Here is a 24,573-nt window from a genome sequence, read left to right as displayed (position 1 = left end):
TAAGTAAAGCAGACTTGTAAAACCATAATTATAAGGACAGAAGAGGAATTGAACAATACTAAAGTTTTAATCATACCATTAACAATTAACAAATAAATCACTTAGAAGAGCCAAAAAAAAAAAAAAAAAAAAATTATCTGAAATAATAAGGCCCATGGTTTAGAGGATTGTAGTGGCCTAGGGCACTTGCAAATTCACCTTCACTACCTCATTATTAACAAAAAAGTTGTCAACTTCCACATCAGGTTGGTGATAAAAAAGAGAGAGAAATAGTAGAATTTCCAAAATATACAGGAAGTTTCCAGGCAATGAGCCTTTAGTCTTTCTTTCTTTCTTTCTTGAATTACGTTTATTGTTTTATTCAAAGTTTCGATAAGGTTTGATATCCCTTGATAAAATGTGATTAGTATCTTTAGAATGAGTGAATATAGTGCAGTAGTACATATTTTTACTAGGTTTCAGCTGTAGTGAATGATACAGTATTTCCTAAATTTGAGTTGCTTACAACATTTTTTGGATGGTGTAAGTATCCCGTAAATTTTTATATTGTATACTACACTGTAAATTCTTATATTATAATGTACAGTCAGCCCACGAAGAATTGGCGTAGTTTCTTAATTCATTGTTCGTTATGGAAATATTGCCATATGCAGGTGCCCGATTATTTACTTAACAATAAATAATCTTTCCTTTCAAAGGTGTTATACTTGAAATAAATTACATCGGAATTGATTAGACTAATTCAAAGTAGTCAAGATGATTATTTTGCAAAGTAAGGAAAATATATACCGATGGGTCCACGGATTTAATTTTATTCTCAACTCTAGCTTCGTGATAGCATAAGCATTTTGAAGTTGGCTTTGCTGCTGCTCGAGTCATGACCCAACATATCGTACTGCACTGGGATGTTGTCATTTCGTCTCCTACAGCCGATAAATAATACATTAAGGCATTAACATTCTTTAATAACAATGTTTAATTAAACTAATTGTGTCCTTTGATCAATAAAATAATTTGCATGACACATTTAGTGGGTCTAAATTTTACTTCTGATTTTCACACATGATTAGCCTAAGTCTATTTTCAGCAGTATACTCTCTCGGATACGTAATGTGAATGAATATTCAAGTTGACAATATATATATTAATCTGCTTTATTTGATTATTCCTGTTATTCTTGTTTTATTGGACATGTTCTTTTTTCTTACCCTTTTTGTAATTGCTTAACATAATTTGCTCAGACCTAGCTATTCAAAGTAAAAAAGCAATCATAAAAAATAAAACGAATATGTCAGTCTTTTATTTTTTATCGAATTCCTTGCATATTATCCTGTTTCATCTGGATACGTTGGAAAGCCGTGGGAGTCAAAATTGACAAATACATTAAGAAAGGCTTCCTTCATTAAGGGGGCCGGCCGGAACCCTTATATATGGGGGTATAGGGCGAAAAATGCAGTAATGAAAAAATTCATGGAGCTTCGAATGGCAATGGAGAATACGTATATGAAATATTTCATCAAAATTCCTCTTACTTTCGTACTTACAGGGTAATAAGTAAACGTAACTCAATAAGCCAAAAACATTAATCCGTACAAGAAAGTGCAATACTTCTGTTATTGTAAATTTTGATAATTATTGTCAAAGAAATTGTGAGGAATGGCATCTGTAGAGATTCCATGAATCGCAGAAGGAAAGTCAGCTACCAACCACGGCTTTCAGTGCGAGGAGAAACCTCTTGTAGTGTACACGTTTGAGTTTCACCTCGGACATTTGCTTGCTTTATGTATGTTTATCTTTGTTTCGGTAAGAATTTCATCATGCCAATGAGGAAAAGACAAGCAAAACATCTTGCTAACATACAGATGAAGAAAATTCGCTCTAATATGATTACAGAATATCATAATATACGCGATATTAGCGTAGTTAGTGAAGAGAGAGAGGGAGGGGTGCGTAATAAGGAACGACCCTGTCTTGCCTGAGGCGCACGTCACACTGTGCCCCAGGCTACAATCTTTGAGCAAAGGGATCTTCATTTATGATAAATAACATAGTTTTGGTTTATTAATACCCAAAAAGGAATATGAAATTCATAATAATCATGATTTATTAACATTGTCTTTGTAAAAAGAGAGTACACGTTCGAGTTTCACTTCTGACATTCTCTTGCTATTACATTTGTTTATCTTTGTTTCGGCAAGAATTTCATCATGCCAAAGAGGAAAATACAAGGAAAACATCTCGCTAACATACAGAAAAAGAAAATTCGCTGTAATAAGCCGAGTTAGTGAAGGAGAGAGAGAGAGAGTTGTGTAGGAAGGAGTGCCCTGTCTTGCCTGACGCAGTGCCCCAGGCTATGATATATGAGCTAAGGGATCATCATTTATGTTTAAAATCTGATAAATAACATAGTTTTGGTTTATTAATACCCAAAAAAGAAATATGCATTCATAATAATCATTATTTATTAACATTGTCTTTATAAAAATATGAAGGAAAACTTTGAATGCCTGTATCTCAAAACTATACTTATTGATCTTCAAATTCTATCTTCTCACTTAGTTTTAAAGCTACAGCATTAAAATATGTTATATAACTCAAAAAGACATTATAGAACAACCAAATAGAGCCCCTTTTTCCAATTTTTGTTTCTTTTTTTTTTCTTTTTTTTTTTCTCTAAGGTTTATTTTTTTACCTAAATGAAAAATTTATATCTAGCATAGAAATGACTTTTAGAAAAAAAATCTTCATTTAATTGGAGGTCTACATCAGTTCTATCTATGGTAGTAATCCCTGGTCTTAATATTAAATATCAAGGGAGGAGATAGAATTTGAAAAATGGTTATTTTTGGGATAAATCGCCCTGGTGTCACAAAACCTATATTCTTTAGGTTTTGAAAAAAAAAATGCATGCATCATTGAATCTGTTTCCCTCCCTATCCGTGGTATTCACTGGCCACCGATAAAAAACAAAACAAAAAGAGTAAGCCAAACTGAATCTCTTATCCATCAAAGATAAGTTTGCTTATTCATTAGACAACTATCAAAGATTTCAAGTGTATTTTTTAAAATCTCTTCGTCTCCATCTAAAGTATTCATCAGACACCAGTCATAGGTGTAGAGCTAGTCATGATTCCTGGTTCAGCAATATCGTGACGAGGTGCTAGAATTCAAAATTCACAAATGAATGTTGCTCAGCAACATTTACACTACTGAATTGTCTTGCTCTCTTGTGGTGCTTTTGAGGTGTTCACCTCTAGGCCCATGTTCTAAACTTTGCTGCTCTCTAAACAATTTGATCATCTATGTATGGTTCTCTCTGGTATATTAAGCTTTCTTGATATCTTTCCAACAGGAACAGCACCGATAAATGACACATTAGACCGATAAATGACACATTGACATTAGATTCCTGTGCACATAACGACATCAAAAGCAATAGTGAGGTTGCATGGTTCACACTGTTAGGTTATCATTTTTTTTTCTATGTTTTTAAATTTGATAGTATTTTGTGAGTTTCCAATGTTTTCTGTACAATTTAACAAATGGAATAGTTCAACTACCTTCAACTTAATATTGAAATGATAATCTAAGGACTATGTTTATGCAATACTACTAGTGATAGGTCTCCTATCTATTTGGTAATGTATGTCGGTGGTTGTGATATGACGTTTTTTATCACTTCGTTTCGTTCACCTCAATTTTGCTATACAATCTGGTCCTAAATTATGCATGTTTGAATTGTGCGATTCTCCTTTTATGCAGTCACCAGTTCTCAAAAATAGATTTTCTGTATCTGCGAAGCCGTTCAAAGTCTGCGAGTCATACGCTGCTGAATGTATCAAATCTATTGTATTTTCAAGTATTTTAGATGTGGGTGGGGGGGGGGGTTGCTGGTCTCTGAGAGAAGGGGTAGGGGGTATGCTTGGAGGAAAAAACTGTTATTCCTCCAAGGGGGAATGCGAGAGTAAGATTTCCTGCTCAGCCATTAGCTAAGACGGAAGGCTCCGCTTCACGCATTTGTGACGTCATAGCGCAGTGTGTATAAATGATTGGATATCATCATCATCGCCATACGTATTACGTATTCAGATCTGCGAAGTGTATTCTGATCATCCGCATCATGTATGCATCTGCCTAGAAGTCAAATAGAAATACCTATTTTCTTGAAACTAAAAAGTTTGCCCTTAAGTTAAAGATGAAGGAAGGAACAACTTCCATTTTGGCAGCAGTTGACAACATGAAATCCGTCATTGCTGAACATGAAGTAAGAATTTTTTCTAGGTTAACTTGTTTTCACTTTTTTTGGCATTTGATAATTTATTTTTTTCTATTATTGAAATATGTTTTGATGAAAATGACTAGTAAAAGTGATTAACAGAGAAGCAGATGTGTTTGAGAGAGAGAGAGAGAGAATCGTTCGATCTAAACTTTTCAAGAAACTGTCATTTCCTGTTGAATTTTGAATTTTTATGATTTCTTTTTAAGAAATTGTAATTTCATATAAAATTTTAAATTTTCATCAGTTCTTTTTTTTATCGTAGAATAAATTTATATGAAAACGATTACATAGTGAACGTGCTGGACAAAGAAACTGAGACAGGTGCTCGTAACCATGTTTGTTAGGCCTAACGGGAGTGAAGACACGCATGATCCGCCAGTATACCCGAAACGGTTCACAAAGCCTTCCTTCAGCTGAAGAACTCTTCACGAAGGATGAGATAGAGGAATTTGAAGTTTTTTTTGGCAGAGGATAGGTAGAGGAAATTCTATCCAAAAGGTTTTTTTAAAGGAAATGACTGTATCATACAGTACACTTGCACCCAATGGTGGCATTGTTTACGTGTGGGAGTTTTCACCATCCTGTGTTTAATTTTAATCTTTTTCAAGTTATTAAAACCTTTTTAATGTTTTATTTATCCATAAGAACAATTTCATATTAGAAAAAATTACAGTATAGTAACATAGAAAGTATTGAAAAGTGATAGTATAAAAAAGTTTGACTGGGTAAGTTGCCGTTTGCCTTGGCCCTAATGGAATTATTCCCATAAGGTATGTGTTTCGAAATCTGCGAATTTCCAATTCTGCGAAGCTGTGGATCGACCAAATTCTTGCATAATTGGGGACCGTACTGTATGGAAAATAGTTTTATACAATAACATAACATGATGTTCTAAAGACATCAGTGACTGTTTTTAACGTCATTACATAAGATTTCTTCCATCTTTGAAAAGAAAAATATATTAATAAGGCATGAATCGTGTGTCAGGCAGGTGAACAAAAAATTATTAAACTGCCACCAATTGTTTGAGCATCTGTACATGTTTCTTTAGGAAGCTTAAAATTACAGTATATAAGTAATATAAATGCTTTATGTATGAAAATAAGGCCTGCACCCACAAACATGTACTTACAGGTTGCTTAAATGTATGTTAGCTTTTTAAACAAATACATGCACTACATGCAGTGCTTTTGGTATTGTTATTGTGTGCATATTTTGTTGCATTCATTACTGTATTTAAAAGCTTGTACGGCACTCTGATAACATCCTCATGGAAGAAAATTATTGAAAGGAAGTCTTTCATTTTTAAATTGTCACATCATCATTCATCTTGTAAGTGTATTTATATTTTTTAATAGATTCCTCATTCTTATATTTATTACTAGAGCTTATGTCAAGAAACTATTTATTACATCAATTTGTGTATGCATTCATTATTAACTTAAAACTACATTAAATCTAATCTGGATGAGCTTGATATTCAGTATTAAATATAATGTTATCCAGGTTTTATTGTATTACATTAAACAAACTAGCCTAAAATATAATATAGAAGTGTATTTTTGGGCATATAAGATCATTAACTGGTCAGGATGATGGGGAAAGGGGAGAGTTACATTTAACCGAGTTTTCATTGATTACTAGAAGATTTTATTGCGGGTTGATTTCTTTTTTCATGGGCATTGGGTGAAGAGTAGTGTGTATATAGGTTAACTCTAGTATACTTAGACTGTTCAATGTTCATGGATAGTCGTTAGGTTTAATGCATATATCCTTTGGTAAAGATGGAAATTTTGTTGTTTATTTTGCCTAGTACAATATAAGGCACCCTTCCAAATCCAAAATGTTATTAGTCCCAACATTTTGGATAAAGGCTTTTTAGTCGTATATCCTTCATACTTTACTTTGAGTAGTTTTAGTAATACAGCTTTTTGTTGATATAATTTTATTGTACTGTATATACTTGTGTAATATTGGACTCCATGTAATGTTTGACCCCATGTTTTACTGCATATATCAGGATTTTAGTATATACCCCATGTAATGTTCGAGTTTTTATTCTTTCAATAAGCCTAGGCTACATTTATATATATCTGAAATTAAAACCTGATGGTAGCCTGGGCTACATTAGCAGTCACTACCATAGCCTTGTCTTAAGATTCTGACACCTAAAAATTGAGTTAAATTAAGAAGCTTAAAGCTTAGAATAGGCCTATAAAAATGGATAAAAAATCAGCATATACAAACTCATTTCAAATCATTAAATTAACTATAATAAACAAAAGGAAAAAAAACTTTTACTTCTTTATTTACAATTGTTCTGTCATAACTACCAAAAGCTTGCCAAGCAACCACTAACTAGCAAACGGTACACAGTAATACCTCGCTCTTAAGCAAATGAAGTTGCGAAAATTCACAATAGCATGAACTTTTCATTGGAACCTAATAGTAATTATCATATGCGAGTATTTTACAGACGCAAAGGCAGCATTTTGGAATCCTCAAGAAACCCTGGAAAAAGTGTTTCATTTTTTATGCCATAAGTTTTCAAACTCTTATGTGTAAATTAGATAATATTAGATAATGAAAATAATAATTTCTCTCTCTTTTTGTCTCTGTTTCCATTGTACACATGTATGTATGTACGGTAATCTTCACACACTTATATTTTTACCAACCATTTATTTATTTTTTAAGGGTAATTTATTAAGCTAACTTGTTAATGTAATTACAGTAACTTTAATTTCATTTAAAAGTTAGGTTAATATGTAGTACTTATGTAAGCACAATTCTTTTCTCTCTCATATTATAGCTAAGAACAGCCATAAATATAAAGACAGTATAACCATAATAAAAGTTTCTCAGGTACGTAAAACATTGTCTTTATTGTAAAAATAATAGTTTTTTGACTTCTGTGTGTGTATTGCTACTTTGTTGACCGCCATTGTGAGGAAATCCAAAGCCTATGGTAGGCTTAGCTTAGTCTCAAAAGTTTGCTCTTTTCCAATATGGAAACAGCATAATAACTATAAAGGATTCTCTTATAAGTAAAACAACATTTGTATTTATTATCTTTATTCTTAAAAAAAAAAATTAATAATTCATCAACTTCTTTGGAAGGAAATGATACTTTGTTGACTTTTGTTGTCGAGAAATCCAAAGTCTAGGCTTAGCCCAGTCCCAAAATTTTACTTTTCCAAAACTACATTTTGTAAATTGTTACCTCAAAATTTTAGACCATAAAATTGGTCTATAAATATTGAACTTTACACAAGTATATATGGTAAATGTCAGCTTTGCTTGAGTCTTTACTGTGGATAATTTCACTTATGTAATTGTATAAGTTTAAAAGCACAGTATATGGTTTTTTTCTGTTATAGGCCTTTCAGAAGGGTTCCATCAGGCTGGTGTTAGTGAAGCAAACTGGGCCATTGAAGTGTTTGAACCAGCTGCTCAAGCATACAGACTGAACAATCCATCCGCAACAGTTTTCACTGATGATTGTAATATGCTCCTAAAGATGGTCATGGAAGTAAGTGCAACATATGATTAAATGCTCTGGGGTATTTTACTTACTTTAGTTTTAATGTTCCAAATTGATTTAAGTAGAAATTTTTTTTAACAGAACTGATTGAAATAGACATTGAAAAAAAAAAAAGAAATGGAAACATTGTAAGTTTTGGCAACATATGGTCAAGAAAATTATTGTGTGGTATGTTAGTAGCTGTAGTTTTCAGATTTATTTTTCAGAAAGACTATGTATGAATAAAGAGAAGTACATGGAGATATGCCTTGAATATTTAGACGTTTATACTTAGCCTATTTTATGCAAGATGATCCATGAACTTTTTGACAAGGGAAGTGATTTCCTTGCTGAAAAGCCAGCCTTTACAACTCCCTGAGTATAGGATACTGTCTCAAAATTGCAGTTATGAAACCCTTAGGGAAGTAGCTAGTCTTATAAAGATTTATGGCATGCTCATGCTAGATTTTGTGCAGGCATAATTCCAGCTTAATTTAATAACACTAACTAATATAAAAAAAATTAGCCAGATTTTGCATATCTGCACAAAGTAATGTGATTTCTTGGTTGCTGTGCATGAGCTTAGCAATAATTTTCTCTGTGGTTGTTATTTTACAAATTAGGATACTGGTTTTCATATAATTTTGAAAGTAAATAGTTTTATCACAGCATGCTGTGACCTCCCTCCCAAAATATAAAATGTTTATACTTTGGAATGAAATATTTTTGCCAACAATATTCAGAAATATAATTTCATTAAAGCAATGGTTGCCCAGTGAAGAAAAATTGTCGCCTAGTAAGAAGAATTTTTTTTTTTTTTTTACTATACTGGGTGACTAGACAAATCACCAAAATTGACAAGAATTATTAAGAAATTGAAATAAACTTCTTTATAATTGAAACATTACTTATTGATAATTTCCCCTATCATTCAACCTGTATACAGTCGACCCCTGCTATTCGCAGACTCCAGATTCATGGACTCACATATTCATGGATTTCTATGGACCTTATACATAAACCCAGTATTCGTGGGAAATTCGCATATTTGTAGTATTTTTCTATGAGAAATATCAATTTCATCATTAAATGCACTTTTTTGTGATAAAACTACTAAAAAACCAGGTATAAACATTTTGTGGGTTTCCCTTGAATTGCAACAGTAAGTACTCAAAAAATTTATGATAAAAAGAGGATAATTCGTGTCCAAACCCCGTCACAACAAAAACTGATAGCCAACCTTATCCCTTACCCTCCCTCACAAAGTGGATTTATTACAACTGTTGTACAGTCCATGGGGGATCCGTACCAGACACCCGTGCGAATTGCTGGAATGCGCAAATACTTAGAATCCCTTTTAAAATGCTTAAAACTGCCTATTTTGTAAGTTCAAATTCAAGGGAAACCCACTAAAAATGATGAAATTGACATTTCTCATAGAAAAATGCTACAAATATGCGAATTTCCCACAAATAATGGGTATATGTATAAGGTCCATAGACATCCATGAATACGCGAGTCCATGAATCTGGAGTCTGTGAATAGCAGGGGTCGACTGTATACAGGTTGAATGATAGGGGAAATTATCAATAAGTAATGTTTCAATTATAAAGAAGTTTATTTCAATTTCTTAATAATTTAGGTTGTTTTCCTTACCTTATATTTGTGTCAAAACTTAATAATGCTTTCTGTTATTTCCAATAATTATAAAAAGGCAGTACTTGAGGTTCTTTGCAGCATCCATTTGGCCCCTAGCTGTAACCTTTTTTGTTTCTCTTACTGCACCTCCATGAATATTATCTTTCCTCCATCTTACTGTCTACCATCTCTTAACAATTGTTTCATAGTACAACTGCGAGTTTTTCTCATGCTACACCTTCTAAACCTTTTTGCACTCCGATTTCTCTTTCATCTCTGAATGGCCTCATAGGTCCAAGTGCATGGCCTTAGCCTAAAGCTTATAGTACTCCAGTAATGATAAATGTCTCCTTTCAAGACTACATAGGTAATGACTAATTTTCCCTTTTAGCAAACATTTTAATGAAATCCCCTAAGAAACTGAAGAAATGCATTTTCCATTCTTGCTTGGGAATTAATGTAGTTTATTTGCTAGAAAGTTTTTTCACAATGATTTAGATTGCAAACTTTCTAATTGTATGTGAGTAATGTAGTACTATATGTAATTTTAAGTTTTATGGGATTTTATAGTAAAAATAGTTTAGCTGTGAATGATGGAAGATGAAACATTTTGCTCTCATATGGACAATATATTGTCTAACAGTGAGTAACCTTATTTTAAGTATTATCATTTTTATTACTGAAATACTCCAATCTTATTTGCATTTGTTGCTCTTTTGCATTATTAAGGATTTTTTTTTTTTTATAGGGTGGAAATACCAATAGCAAAGGTCAGCGTTTGCCCCAAAAAGGTGATGTAGAAATGCTTTGTGGTGGTCCTCCTTGTCAAGGATTTTCAGGGATGAATAGGTTTAATTCCCGGCAGTACTCTCAGTTTAAGGTAAGAGAAATTTACTTTTTTCTCTATTTCAGTAATATTCTTCTTGGAAGTTAAGCTGTTTTTGCCAACAGTTAACATTCATATCGTGTAAGAAGGAATGCAGAGAATTACTTAGTACTACTATTGAAGTGTTGGATATTTTATATAAGTTATAACCACATAGCAGGTTATACTGTATATTTCTGCGTATAATAGGATCTTTAAATCCTTAAATTCATCCCTAAAAGTTGGGGGTCATCTTATATTACAATTCCAAAACTAAAAACTTGAATTCTAAGATGTGTATCGGTAGGCTAGCCTCAGCAGTGCTATAGCCTAACCTGAAGATTCACATTATAAAATAAACTGATAGTAAAGGTAATAAAACCATTTTTACCTTATATATTATTGGCATATCTTCATAACAAATAGCCTATTTGAGGAATAATTCTAAATCAGTGAAACAAACTTTTATCTATGCGATCCCAGCCAAGAAAATTTAAACATTGAGTTACGGTTGCTCTAACAGCAACCTTTATCTTTTGGTAACCTTCAGTAGTAGTGTAATTATGGTAATAATAACATTTAGGATAACAATATTAATTTTTCATCAAAAGTTTCTCATACATATCACAAGATTGATCACATTTGCCACCATCATAGGGATTCCAGTCTGGTTCTGCAAGTCGACTTTGGCTTTGTTGTTGATATCATACACATCATCTTTGGTATCAACCATGACATTTTTAAAATGATTTTATGATACTTTCAATTTTCACGCTCCCCATGCTTTTATACCAAAAATGCAGCAAACATCACGTGAGGCAGCACACAAAGTTGTTTGTAACTGTTTAGAACAGTTCACTCTTATGAACAATAATTGTGTTCAATAATTATCATTCATTATTGCATTTTTATTAGCAGTTGTTTGAGAATGGCGATGAAAAAAAACAATGGTTTCCCTTTTAGGCAACGTCTGTATAAAAAACATGATACAGAATCTGCTTTGTTAAACCCACCTTTGATGATTTATGAAATTAATGTATCTGTGAATTAAGTTTCATTCAGCAACTAAGTGATGATATCGGTAAAATGCTATCAGCTGATTATTTAAAGACTAAACAAAACTAGAATGCAAATGATGCATCATCGCTCTGTTTATATACATATTGTAGTATGATAATAAATGTAATATGATTACAACTATTAAAATAATCGTTATTCCCAATATAACTATTATTTGACTTTTGCAAGTGGATATCTATCAGTGTAACAACCTAACTTAGGCAATGCTCTCTCTCTCTCTCTCTCTCTCTCTCTCTCTCTCTCTCTCTCTCTCTCTCTCTCTCTCTCTCTCTCTCTCTCTCTCTCTCTCTCTCTCTCTCTCATGGACTGTAATACTAATGATACTTCTCCAGTAAAAAAATTCCGGTTTTCAGAATTCTGGATATAGCAATTATTGTAAACGTATGACAAACAACCGAATTGAGAAAAAGCTGATTGCTAATGTCATTTACTGTAACTATTGAGCATTTTTAAGAGCTCCATTAAAATTGTCAAATTGTTAAACCCTGCCAATTCTCAATGGTGGCTTCCATAAGTAAAAATAAAATATATATTTGTTCATCCCTCATGCAATGGAGATCTCAAGTAAGAATGCTAGTAAATTAAAGCTTCAGGTTATAGCCGAGGCTAAATAAACGAATAACAGCCAGGTGGTTAAGCTATGTTTGGAACTGGAGAAATTGCTTATACGTACAATGAAGTAATAGTATGTGCACGTTTTCAACCAAACTTCGTTAATTTATAATAAAAGGTATCTGAATTATATCTCTTCCAACAAATAATAGCAATGAAGATACTGATAATACCCAAATCAGCCGAGACGTACATGACGATGTTTATCTGCAATACAGTAACAATATGATAATAGTAATATACTGTAATTGGATACAACAAGAAAAACAACCTTTATTTAAGTCATCGTTATTATAAATGCAGTTGTACTGTTTAATTTTTGCAGATAATAAATTTTCTCCAAAAAACATTTTGGTTTTGAAATTTATAAGTCATCATATACCATAGATATGAGATAAATGAATGAAAATTTTCCATGATTATTGACCTTGTCTTATCTAAAGGTCGTCTTAAACACAGAAATATATGGTATACGTAAAATTGTTACATTCTAATTCACTGTTTTTCCCTTTTATTCCCCAGAATTCATTAGTTACGTCATACCTCTCCTTTTGTGATTATTACCGTCCAAGATTTTTCATATTGGAGAATGTACGGAACTTTGTCTCCTACAAGTGCTCGATGGTCTTGAAGCTTACAATGAGAGTCCTTGTAAAAATGGGATACCAGTGTACTTTTGGTGTATTACAAGCTGGAAATTATGGAGTTGCTCAAACACGTCGAAGGTAAGCGTTTATTTTCTTTTAGTAGTGTTTTATTTTTTTTATTTTTTGTTGAATATTTTCTTATTGCTATTTTAATATTCTAGCTTTAAATTATGGGTCTTTTTGATATTTGTCATTAACATCTAGAATATCATTGAAGTTACCAACATTTAGAATTGTATCTTTTTCACTGTGAACTGCTATAGAACAAATTATGCTTTGAATCAGCATGGTACTGATTGGTCAAGTGACCACGAAACTAGCTTATGGTTGTCATGTTTTCTTATGATTCAAAAAGTTTTATTTCATCAGGGTTAGATTTTTATTGAGGGGTCTCCCTTTGGTCTTGATTACTCGCTTCCTGAATTCTTAGCTCGTTTAGGTCTTCAGCTAAACCATGATTTCGAGGTACGTAGTAGTTGTACTGATTCCATGTCTACACAGAACTAATTGCTCCTTTTCTTACTCATCTTTGCCCAAACCTTAGCAGCCTTTGAAATCTTACAGTGTTCCAGTTTCTGGATACTACATATCTCAACTTATTCCAGCCACGAATTTCAGGGTTTTGGAGTTTGACATCTTTAAACCTATTATTGCAGGTTTCTTTGCTGAGGAAAATACAAGCAGTGGTTAAGTGGGATACTTTATATATATCAGGAGTCCAACAGTGTGCAATCAATACCAGAATTACAGTCCAGTAAATTAGCAAGGTAACGGGGATGCCTTACCTCTTGTAAGACTTTTCCTTGCTCCACAACATTGTTCCCCCTTGCCTCTTTCTTCACTATTAGCTCATTTACATAAACTTTGGGCCTCAAAGATTTATAACTATTTACAATTTTCATACCTGAGCATCCGTGACACCATTTTTCACATATTACATATAATATATACCCATGCATCTCGAAATCATCCCGATAACCTTTTCCTAAACTGAACTTGCTTTTGTTTCAGTTCCAATCACTATAGGTTTGATTTTGGATTAAATTATTTTTTATATTTATACACTGTCTTGAGAGGGCACCTGATAGTGTACTAAGAAAACCCAACAAATAGCTGTTAAAAGAGTAGAGTATACTGCAAAGACTCGGTAAACTAGTGGTTACTTGATTATAACATAAGATCCAGAGTGAAAACAGTGGCAGGTGTATATCAAGAATTTGAGATAAAGATGTTTATCAAGGATTTGGTGTTTATTAATGAGTGAATGAATCGAAGAAGCTACAAAAAGTATAGAGATCTGAGGAAAAGTGAACAAGTGCAGTGGAGAGAAAATTAGTCATTCAACAGCCAAACTAAACAATTTCACAAAAGTTATACAGGCTCACAAAAATATGTATACAGCAAATGTCATTGTAATAATACTAATAATTGAAAAAGAAACCCACAAATTCAATTTGTAACTTGTTTACTTCTAAGTATTTACATTAAGTTTTACTCCACACTCGAGTACTTTCAGGCCCTTCTGTGGCCCATTCTCAAGAGATGTTTGGGATGTTAGCCTGGGTCAAGGCCCAGCAGTCTTCTGGAACTTCTTCTCGTTGTGCTGTCATTTATGCGATGGCTGTTCTGGTTTTCTTGAGAGTTGCCAATCCCCTCTTGTCGCTCTGATATCCTGAGCTGATGGTCAATGGGATTCACCCTTGTGGTAAGGGTGTGGTCACCGAAAGTCTGTTGGGCAGGAAACCTAATCTCCAGGTCAGCAGGGTCAATCTTAGCTTCTTTTAATATCAAAGCTCGGCTTATGGGATCTTCTGAGGTAAAACCTTTGTTTCCTTCAATTACTTTGATCTCTCTGATAAGCGCACCTTCTACTACCCTCCTGTGACTAATTTTGTTGCTTTTGTATATAAGCCTACTGTTTTTGAAATCCATCCTATGGTCATTTTCCCAACAATGTCTAGCTATAGCACTCCCCTGAGAGTTAAGCTGTACTGCCCTTCTATGTTCTTGGACTCTAGTCCTTATTCCCCTACCTGATTCCCCCACATATCTGTCTCCACAATTATTGCAATTGATTATGTATACCCCCGCTACATCATCTGTATTACTGTCTTCTCCTTCCAATTTATTTTTACATACTTTGTTTTTTAAAGTATTATCAAATGTATATACAAATTTATATTGACTTTCTTTCATTTTTGAAGTGATTTGTTTCATTTTAGGCATAAAAGGGAGGGCAACTATTTTCTTGTTTTCTTTATTCCATGTACTCTCTACATTCGCTCTGTAAAAATTTTTTCTAGCTTTGTTGAGTGCCCTTTTTCTGAACCATTCCGGGTATGCTAATGCATCGAAGCTTTTATCGATGTAATTTATTTCTTGCTCTATCTTGCAAGGGTCACACGTTCTCATTGCCCTAAGAAATAAACCTGTTAGAACCCCTATTTTTATATCATGACTATGAAAAGAGAAGAAATGAATATATGAGTTTGTATGTGTGGGCTTTCTATATGTGCTGAATTCATATCCTGTTTCTTTTCTTTCTATGAGTATGTCTAAAAAGGGCAGTTTATTATTGTTACTTTTCTCTAAAGTGAACTGGATATTGTTATCAAACTTATTGAGCTCATCTAGAAAAGTTTTCTATTTTATTTCCATCCCCTTGCAGAATAGCAAAAATATCATCCACGTATCTCCACCATCCTTGCAGTTTTAAGTTAGGGACATTCACATTAGGAACTAGATTAGTTTCGAAATATTCCATATAGATGTTAGCGAGTATAGGTGATAATGAGGACCCCATAGCTACTCCATATTTTTGTTTGTAAACATGTCCCTCAAACGTGAAATAAGTATCACTGACACACAATTTGATCAACTCCAGGAAGACGCCTATTTCGATGTTTGGATTGAAAATACCCTCATTATGTTTAGTCTGTAGGAATTCTAATACTTTATCTAAGGGGACATTGGTGAATAATGCTACTACATCAAAACTAACCATGTGTCCCTTTATATTCTTTTTCTTAACTTTGTCTATGAAATCTACTGAATGTTTAATATGGGATTCTGAAAATATACCTAAGTATATTCCTAGTTCTCCAGCTAACCACACAGCTAAGTTTTTGTTAGGAGATTTCCTACTAGAAACAATAGGGCGTAGTGGGCAGCCCTCCTTGTGTATTTTGGGGCTGCCATATATATATGCAAGTTCAGGTAATTTACTTGAGAATAATTTAGTGCATAGCATGTCCTTCCCATTACCTAGTCTACTGATTATTTTCTTCACATTCTGATTAAAGGTATTCTGAAGCTTTTGAATTGTTGGAGGATTCTCTATTTTAGCATAAGTAGTTTCATCATCTAGTAGCCTGTACATTTTAACCCTATATTCTGAGCTATTCATGATGACAATACTACCCCCTTTGTCAGCTTTCATAATTCTAATATCTTTGTAGCTTTTTAATCCCTTCAGAGCGATACTAAATCTCCTTGGCAAGATATCTCCAAGTTTGCTTTCATTACTTCCTATCATCACTCCTCTGAGAAAAGGAGCTAAATCATTGTGATGTTCGACATTAAGGTAGTTAATCTTGCTGTTGAATTCTATGTTAATATTGTTTGTAGTCCCTGTACAAAAATTTAATCCTAGCCCTAGTGCTGCTGTTTCATCCCTAGTCAATAATCTACTTGAGATATTCTTTATATTATCCATATTGCTAAATTTTATCCAAACCGAATTACTAAATAAAAATCTCAAACTTATTTTTAATGTTGACCATGTTACGATTTGTATCAAAGTTTACTCTACTGTTGACCTGCCCAACAACTTTTTTGTACCACTCACCCCTTATGGTCTCTTGAAGTTTGTTTTGTGTACTCCTTACACCAGCAAATGCAGCTTCTTTCTTCTCCCTAAGCTCTTGCAACTGATCCTTGATGTATCCTTCTTGAAAACTGCTGAATGCTTCTCCACTCCAGGGTCTTCTTCCAATCCTGCCATATGTTTTGGACAACACTTTGTTCTTCAAACATTCACTTATAAACCAGATCTTGTTTTTCATGGCTTTGGCTTTGTAAAGTTGTGTTTCATATCTTCTTGCATAATGAACAGCTTGAGTTCCAGCGACTTCATACAGTTGTTGAAATGTACTTCTGTTGTAATGTTGCTGTGGGTACATGATGAACCAAACAAAAACTTCTTTCAGTTTTCTTCTGACGATTGAAAAAGAAACCCACAAATTCAATTTGTAACTTGTTTACTTCTAAGTATTTACATTAAGTTTTACTCCACACTCGAGTACTTTCAGGCCCTTCTGTGGCCCATTCTCAAGAGATGTTTGGGATGTTAGCCTGGGTCAAGGCCCAGCAGTCTTCTGGAACTTCTTCTCGTTGTGCTGTCATTTATGCGATGGCTGTTCTGGTTTTCTTGAGAGTTGCCAATCCCCTCTTGTCGCTCTGATATCCTGAGCTGATGGTCAATGGGATTCACCCTTGTGGTAAGGGTGTGGTCACCGAAAGTCTGTTGGGCAGGAAACCTAATCTCCAGGTCAGCAGGGTCAATCTTAGCTTCTTTTAATATCAAAGCTCGGCTTATGGGATCTTCTGAGGTAAAACCTCTCTTGAGAATGGGCCACAGAAGGGCCTGAAAGTACTCGAGTGTGGAGTAAAACTTAATGTAAATACTTAGAAGTAAACAAGTTACAAATTGAATTTGTGGGTTTCTTTTTCAATCGTCAGAAGAAAACTGAAAGAAGTTTTTGTTTGGTTCATCATGTACCCACAGCACCATTACAACAGAAGTACATTTCAACAACTGTATGAAGTCGCTGGAACTCAAGCTGTTCATTATGCAAGAAGATATGAAACACAACTTTACAAAGCCAAAGCCATGAAAAACAAGATCTGGTTTATAAGTGAATGTTTGAAGAACAAAGTGTGTCCAAAAACATATGGCAGGATTGGAAGAAGACCCTGGAGTGGAGAAGCATTCAGCAGTTTTCAAGAAGGATACATCAAGGATCAGTTGCAAGAGCTTAGGGAGAAGAAAGAAGCTGCATTTGCTGGTGTAAGGAGTACACAAAACAAACTTCAAGAGACCATAAGGGGTGAGTGGTACAAAAAAGTTGTTGGGCAGGTCAACAGTAGAGTAAACTTTGATACAAATCGTAACATGGTCAACATTAAAAATAAGTTTGAGAGTTTATTTAGTAATTCGGTTTGGATAAAATTTAGCAATATGGATAATATAAAGAATATCTCAAGTAGATTATTGACTAGGGATGAAACAGCAGCACTAGGGCTAGGATTAAATTTTTGTGCAGGGACTACAAACAATATTAACATAGAATTCAACAGCAGATTAATACCTTAAGTCGAACATCACAATGATTTAGCTCCTTTTCTCAGAGGAGTGATGATAGGAAGTAATGAAAGCAAACTTGGAGATATCTTGCCAAGGAGATTTAGTATCGCTCTGAAGGATTAGCTACAAAGATATTAGAATTATGAAAGCTGACAAAGGGGGTAGTATTGTCATCATGAATAGCTCAGAATATAGGGTTAAAATGTACAGGCTACTAGATGATGAAACTACTTATGCTAAAATAGAGAATCCTCCAACAATTCAAAAGCTTCAGAATACCTTTAATCAGAATGTGAAGAAAATAATCAGTAGACTAGGTAATGGGAAGGACATGCTATGCACTAAATTATTCTCAAGTAAATTACCTGAACTTGCATATATATATGGCAGCCCAAAATACACAAGGAGGGCTGCCCACTACGCCCTATTGTTTCTAGTAGGAAATCTCCTAACAAAAACTTAGCTGTGTGGTTAGCTGGAGAACTAGGAATATACTTAGGTATATTTTCAGAATCCCATATTAAACATTCAGTAGATTTCATAGACAAAGTTAAGAAAAAGAATATAAAGGGACACATGGTTAGTTTTGATGTAGTAGCATTATTCACCAATGTCCCCTTAGATAAAGTATTAGAATTCCTACAGACTAAACATAATGAGGGTATTTTCAATCCAAACATCGAAATAGGCGTCTTCCTGGAGTTGATCAAATTGTGTGTCAGTGATACTTATTTCACGTTTGAGGGACATGTTTTACAAACAAAAAATATGGAGTAGCTATGGGGTCCTCATTATCACCTATACTCGCTAACATCTATATGGAATATTTCGAAACTAATCTAGTTCCTAATGTGAATGTCCCTAACTTAAACTGCAAGGATGGTGGAGATACGTGGATGATATTTTTTGCTATTCTGCAAGGGGATGGAAATAAAATAGAAACTTTTCTAGATGAGCTCAATAAGTTTGATAACAATATCCAGTTCACTTTAGAGAAAAGTAACAATAATAAACTGCCCTTTTTAGACATACTCATAGAAAGAAAAGAAACAGGATATGAATTCAGCACATATAGAAGCCCACACATACAAACTCATATATTCATTTCTTTCTCTTTTCATAGTCATGATATAAAAATAGGGGTTCTAACAGGTTTATTTCTTAGGGCAATGAGAACGTGTGACCCTTGCAAGATAGAGCAAGAAATAAATTACATCGATAAAAGCTTCGATGCATTAGCATACCCGGAATGGTTCAGAAAAAGGGCACTCAACAAAGCTAGAAAAATATTTTACAGAGCGAATGTAGAGAGTACATGGAATAAAGAAAACAAGAAAATAGTTGCCCTCCCTTTTATGCCTAAAATGAAACAAATCACTTCAAAAATGAAAGAAAGTCAATATAAATTTGTATATACATTTGATAATACTTTAAAAAACAAAGTATGTAAAAATAAATTGGAAGGAGAAGACAGTAATCAGATGATGTAGCGGGGGTATACATAATCAATTGCAATAATTGTGGAGACAGATATGTGGGGGAATCAGGTAGGGGAATAAGGACTAGAGTCCAAGAACATAGAAGGGCAGTACAGCTTAACTCTCAGGGGAGTGCTATAGCTAGACATTGTTGGGAAAATGACCATAGGATGGATTTCAAAAACAGTAGGCTTATATACAAAAGCAACAAAATTAGTCACAGGAGGGTAGTAGAAGGTGCGCTTATCAGAGAGATCAAAGTAATTGAAGGAAACAAAGGTTTTACCTCAGAAGATCCCATAAGCCGAGCTTTGATATTAAAAGAAGCTAAGATTGACCCTGCTGACCTGGAGATTAGGTTTCCTGCCCAACAGACTTTCGGTGACCACACCCTTACCACAAGGGTGAATCCCATTGACCATCAGCTCAGGATATCAGAGCGACAAGAGGGGATTGGCAACTCTCAAGAAAACCAGAACAGCCATCGCATAAATGACAGCACAACGAGAAGAAGTTCCAGAAGACTGCTGGGCCTTGACCCAGGCTAACATCCCAAACATCTCTTGAGAATGGGCCACAGAAGGGCCTGAAAGTACTCGAGTGTGGAGTAAAACTTAATGTAAATACTTAGAAGTAAACAAGTTACAAATTGAATTTGTGGGTTTCTTTTTCAATCGTCAGAAGAAAACTGAAAGAAGTTTTTGTTTGGTTAATACTAATAATGTTATATTACTTGTGTATTTACTATACTGTATATGATATATTGATGTGTCAATTGTCCTGACTTAAGCATTCAGAAGATACCATACATTTTAGGATAATTAACTCAGCCTTGCCATAGGCTAATACATATGTACCACATAGACCTGAGCTAATATTCTAGGCCTATTCTTAGCTTGATACCAGTTCTTGATGTTGGGGACAATCAAATCTTCATTTTTGTTGTTAGGGTTGAGGGGCAGGCTGGCTCCACCAGGTTTATTTTTTTAATATTTCGTCGTTACAGTAGGTGGATACATTGTGAAAGCAACTTATTCATAGTATTCCTTCCATAACAGTTAGAACCAACACTGGTCTCCTATAGTACTGGTTCTTACACTGGACCCTTATACTGGTTCCCTGTAATACAAACAGTTTGTTTAGGACAGTAATCTTGTTCCAAAGAGCATGCAGTCCTCAGTCTAGGCTATGCTATACTCATGCCTAACTTAACTGTTACACCACACAACTAGCCTGACTTTATATGAACATCAATATATCTTAGCCTACAGTTGGTGGTACACTTGGAACCACATGCAAAGTCAACATGGTGTCAACTTACTTTACAGTACCATAACAATTCTTGGTAATTGGCAGTTACATCAAAGTAAAAATATAAAGGAACACTATTTAGTGTTATGGCAACATGCACATTATAAACTAAGACAAGTGTATACCTTTTACAAGGGAAAAATATGTCAATTCAAATTAATATAAGGGGAGCTACATTCCTTTCCCCTCTAGCGTTGTCGTACTTGTCCCGAGCAGGGCAGTTTGAGCTTATGCAACTACTACATATACTTGGTTACAGTTACGTATGCTTGATCATAGACAATCTCAACTTTGAATGGTTAACTTAACGTCTTGATAAAATAATTTGGTTTTTCCAGTCCACCAATTTTCATGGGTACTGTCATAAGTTTTAAATGAAAGATGTCCCTCATTACACAAGAGTATACAGGATTACAAAAATATGTATACAGCAAGAGGTATTTGATATTTAGAATGTGTTTTTAAGACCAAATGGATAAGAGAGGGAAGTGGAGTACTACCTTGTTTTGGTAGATGGGTGGATAGGTTGGTGAATATGTAGAACGTTACCCTGAGGCTTCACTGGACTGTGAAGCAAGGATAGAAGTGACCATAAGAAAAATAGTAAATTCACCTTTGTTGAAATGAAAAGAGCTAGCTAGACTACTTGTTAAAAGAAATATCCCATCCCATTAGTCTTAAAAAGTTTTTCTTCCATAAATTGTATGAAGTTGCATAAATGCTGAAACTTAGTGGGTCCCTGGCATTGTAAGCCTTTAAGAAAATGAAACCACAGATACAGCAACAGAAATTGTCATCACAAGATCAAATAATGTGTTCCACTTATTCACTATGAGCAAATCCCTGTTAGCTGTACGTGAGTTAATAATACCAACTCATTGCTCTGGTTAAAGTTTTTTTAATAATATATGCATTTAAATGTGATTTGTAAGCTCCATATGTTATTTTTGTATGAAACTTGCCCAGTAATTATATAGCTATTAGTTTCCACATACAGCAGCCTATTTCAAATTTAGCTGGTAGCACTTTGATTGCTCAGTGTAGGTATACAGTACCATCTCCCATTGGCAATAGTAGGAACGACTTAGCTAAGCACTTCATTCTGTTTTCTGCCGCGCTCGACTAAACATTGAGTGCTTACAGCAGCTTGTTCTTTTGTTCTGACACGGCATACAAACCTGAGGTCCTTTTACAGTAGGAAGGTTACTAGCGGCAGCTGGATAGGTCGTAAGCTTTCGAACAAGGGGTTCGGTAGTTAACTGCTTGTCCGACAGGCGCGCGCGCGCGACTGGGAGGTAAACAATCACTTTTTGCTTTCGGCCTCACAGCGAGTGGACGTGTGTTCTGCGCTCTCTGCCCGCTTCTTCGTCGTTTGCTTTCTTTGTTTGTATGGTTGTGTTTCTCTCTTTCTGTGAAGATTATTGTAAGTACAATCATTTCTCTTGTATTTATTCATTTATTCAAGTGAATATTGTGATCGATCATGGATTCTCCGCGCCCTGCTACCATCCGGCAATTGTGCCCGGGAACCGAAGGGCGTAAATGCGGTAAATTCTGCTCCTTCCCTGAAATCGATCCTCATTTGCTATGTGCTCGGTGTCGGGGGCGTGAGTGTACCCGCGCCGAGCCTTGTGATGTTTGTGTGTCTTGGTCGGAGGCGCAGTGGGGCTTGTACGAGGGTAGGAAGAAGCGAAGGCCGACAAAGGAGTCGTCGGAGAGCTCTCCCGCGACTCCTATGGTTACGGACACTTCGTCTTCTTTCCTGCCCCTGGCTCCGCTCCCACGGTTGGCGCCTTCCCCTGTGGGGGGGGGGGGGGGGGTGTTCCAGGTCCTTCTCCTCACCCGATCTGTCGAGTGTGGAGGAGGGCGCTAGGTACCCTGACGTAGAGTTGTACTCTGGGTCCTCTATCCGTTCGTCTACACCGCGCGGACGGGTAGAGGCTCCTGCTAACCACCCGACCTTTGCTTCCTCAGGTGCTGCTGCTGCAAGGGATGACCTTGGACAGGTGTGGGCATCGTTGGGCTTGCAGGGCGTGCCGAGTGTCCAGGGGCTGCTCTACCATCTAGCTGGCTCTGTTGCGGTCACGCATGCCACGGTGACCACCACTACAACGACCTTGTCGACCCCTGGCTATGCTTCGCCTCCTCATCTGGTGTATTCCCCGCACGTGGTGTCTGTAACACCAACTTCATCGGTGCAGGGGCCGATCGCCGTACCACGGGGGAGTGTGATGCCACCGCCACCTGGGTTTGCCATGCTGCCTCGACCAGACTTCGTGTGCCCGAAGAGCTCGCCCCTGGACCTCCCGCCGGTGCCAAGGATGTTGGTGTCGCTGGTCCGTCCTCCTGGCTTGACTGTACCTCCTGCCGTACCTGCCCAGCCGCTGACGAGTGACGTGATGTTGCCGACCATTGCTGCTGTTCCTGTACCCGTTCCTGCCGTCTCTGTTCCTGCTGTTCCTGTGATGCCTGCACCTGCTGATGTCGTTCCTGTTCATGGCACCGCTGCTCCTGATGTCGGTTTGTCTGGATGGCTGACTTGACATCGGTCCTGAGGAAGCTGACAAAGAAGAAGAGGAAGAGGAGGAAGGTGTTGTCGTCTGCCGCCTCTCCCCCTTCATCTTCTAAGGCTTCACAGCCTAAGAAGAAGAAGGTTGCCTCCTCCCCCCCTAAAAAGTCTCCTTCGGGAGCTTCTAAGGGCCTGTCTCGCTCCGGTGAGACGGGGGTTCTTCCACTGGTCATCCTGCTCCTTCGGGAGCAGGGCCCGTCTCTTCTTCCGCAAGGAAGAAGACTACGGGGACCAGAGGGGTGTCGCCTAACACCGGCACTTCCTCGCCTGGTGTCAGTGGTTCTGCCACTGCATCAGGTTCTGTCTCGGCCTCTTGTTCGCGAGAGGTACCGAGTGTACGGTCGCCTACCAGCGATCGTGCAGCCAGGAACCAGACCTCTGAGCCCGCTCAGCGTCAGGTTCACGGCACGGAGCGAAAGACTGGTAACAGCCGCTCACGCGACTCTCACCAGACCAGCTCTCGCGGCGACCAGCTGGCTACCCGGGCTGACGTGACGGTCCACGACCGGCCACGGGCTGAGGCTGGGAAGAGGTTCGCCGGTGCCAGCCGTCGACGTGACGTGCCGTGAGGACAAGCACCGGTCTCACCGTGACAGTGGAGCCTGCAGGTCGCCTGACCGTCGCTCTCACAGAGAGCGTTTGGGTACGGCAACCAGCACCAGCTCTTCTGACACTCGAGATCGGGGCCGCTGTGCTCAGTCCAGCCGTTCTCCACAGCGAGACGGTTCGACCAGCCCTGCAGCTCGATCGCCACCGCGGGTTGACGATTGCCTGCAGCCCTCCAAGCCTGCTGGTTCTGCCAGCGAGCGAGGGGGGAGCGTCAGGTCTGCCTCTCCCGTACCTTCAACCTCCTCAGGCTACACCGGGAGGAGCGAGGTATTGAGGAGTGATCGTGAGGGGTGCGCCCCTCATGATCCCACCACGACGCCCTATGTGCCAGGCACGGTTCTAGGACCGGCCAGGTCGTATGCGCAAGTGGCTGGAGGAGACCGAGAGGGGTCTGTCGCTGTTCCCCCCCTCGAGGGGGGAGGGTCTCGGGAGGTGCTCCTGTTCGAGGGACTGGACGTTCCTACTCCTCAGGATGCAGTGACTCCGGAGATCCAGAGGAACTTTGCCGAGGTAATTGTGCTGATTCATCAGCACAATGACCTCGGGGAAGGGTCGCCACTCCCACCTTCCGAGCCCACGTCCCGGCTCGAGTCGTTC

The 24,573-nt window shown here is 36.8% G+C and overlaps 1 protein-coding gene across 1 annotated transcript in view; it reads left to right on the top strand.

Annotated features, from left to right (window-relative positions):
* LOC135207226 (DNA (cytosine-5)-methyltransferase PliMCI-like) overlaps positions 1-24,573 on the top strand; it is a 164,475-nt gene that overhangs the window by 97,402 nt on the left and 42,500 nt on the right. Inside the window, exons 16-18 of the mRNA XM_064238858.1 lie at positions 7,660-7,811; positions 10,189-10,320; positions 12,520-12,722. Of these exons, the coding sequence (XP_064094928.1) occupies positions 7,660-7,811; positions 10,189-10,320; positions 12,520-12,722 (487 nt within the window). The remainder of the gene's footprint in view (positions 1-7,659; positions 7,812-10,188; positions 10,321-12,519; positions 12,723-24,573) is intronic.

This window comes from Macrobrachium nipponense, chromosome 11 (assembly GCF_015104395.2).
Source record: "Macrobrachium nipponense isolate FS-2020 chromosome 11, ASM1510439v2, whole genome shotgun sequence".
Taxonomy (NCBI): Eukaryota; Metazoa; Arthropoda; class Malacostraca; order Decapoda; family Palaemonidae; genus Macrobrachium; species Macrobrachium nipponense.
Note: the sequence above shows the minus strand (reverse complement) of the source record. Positions and strands in the feature narration are given on the sequence as shown.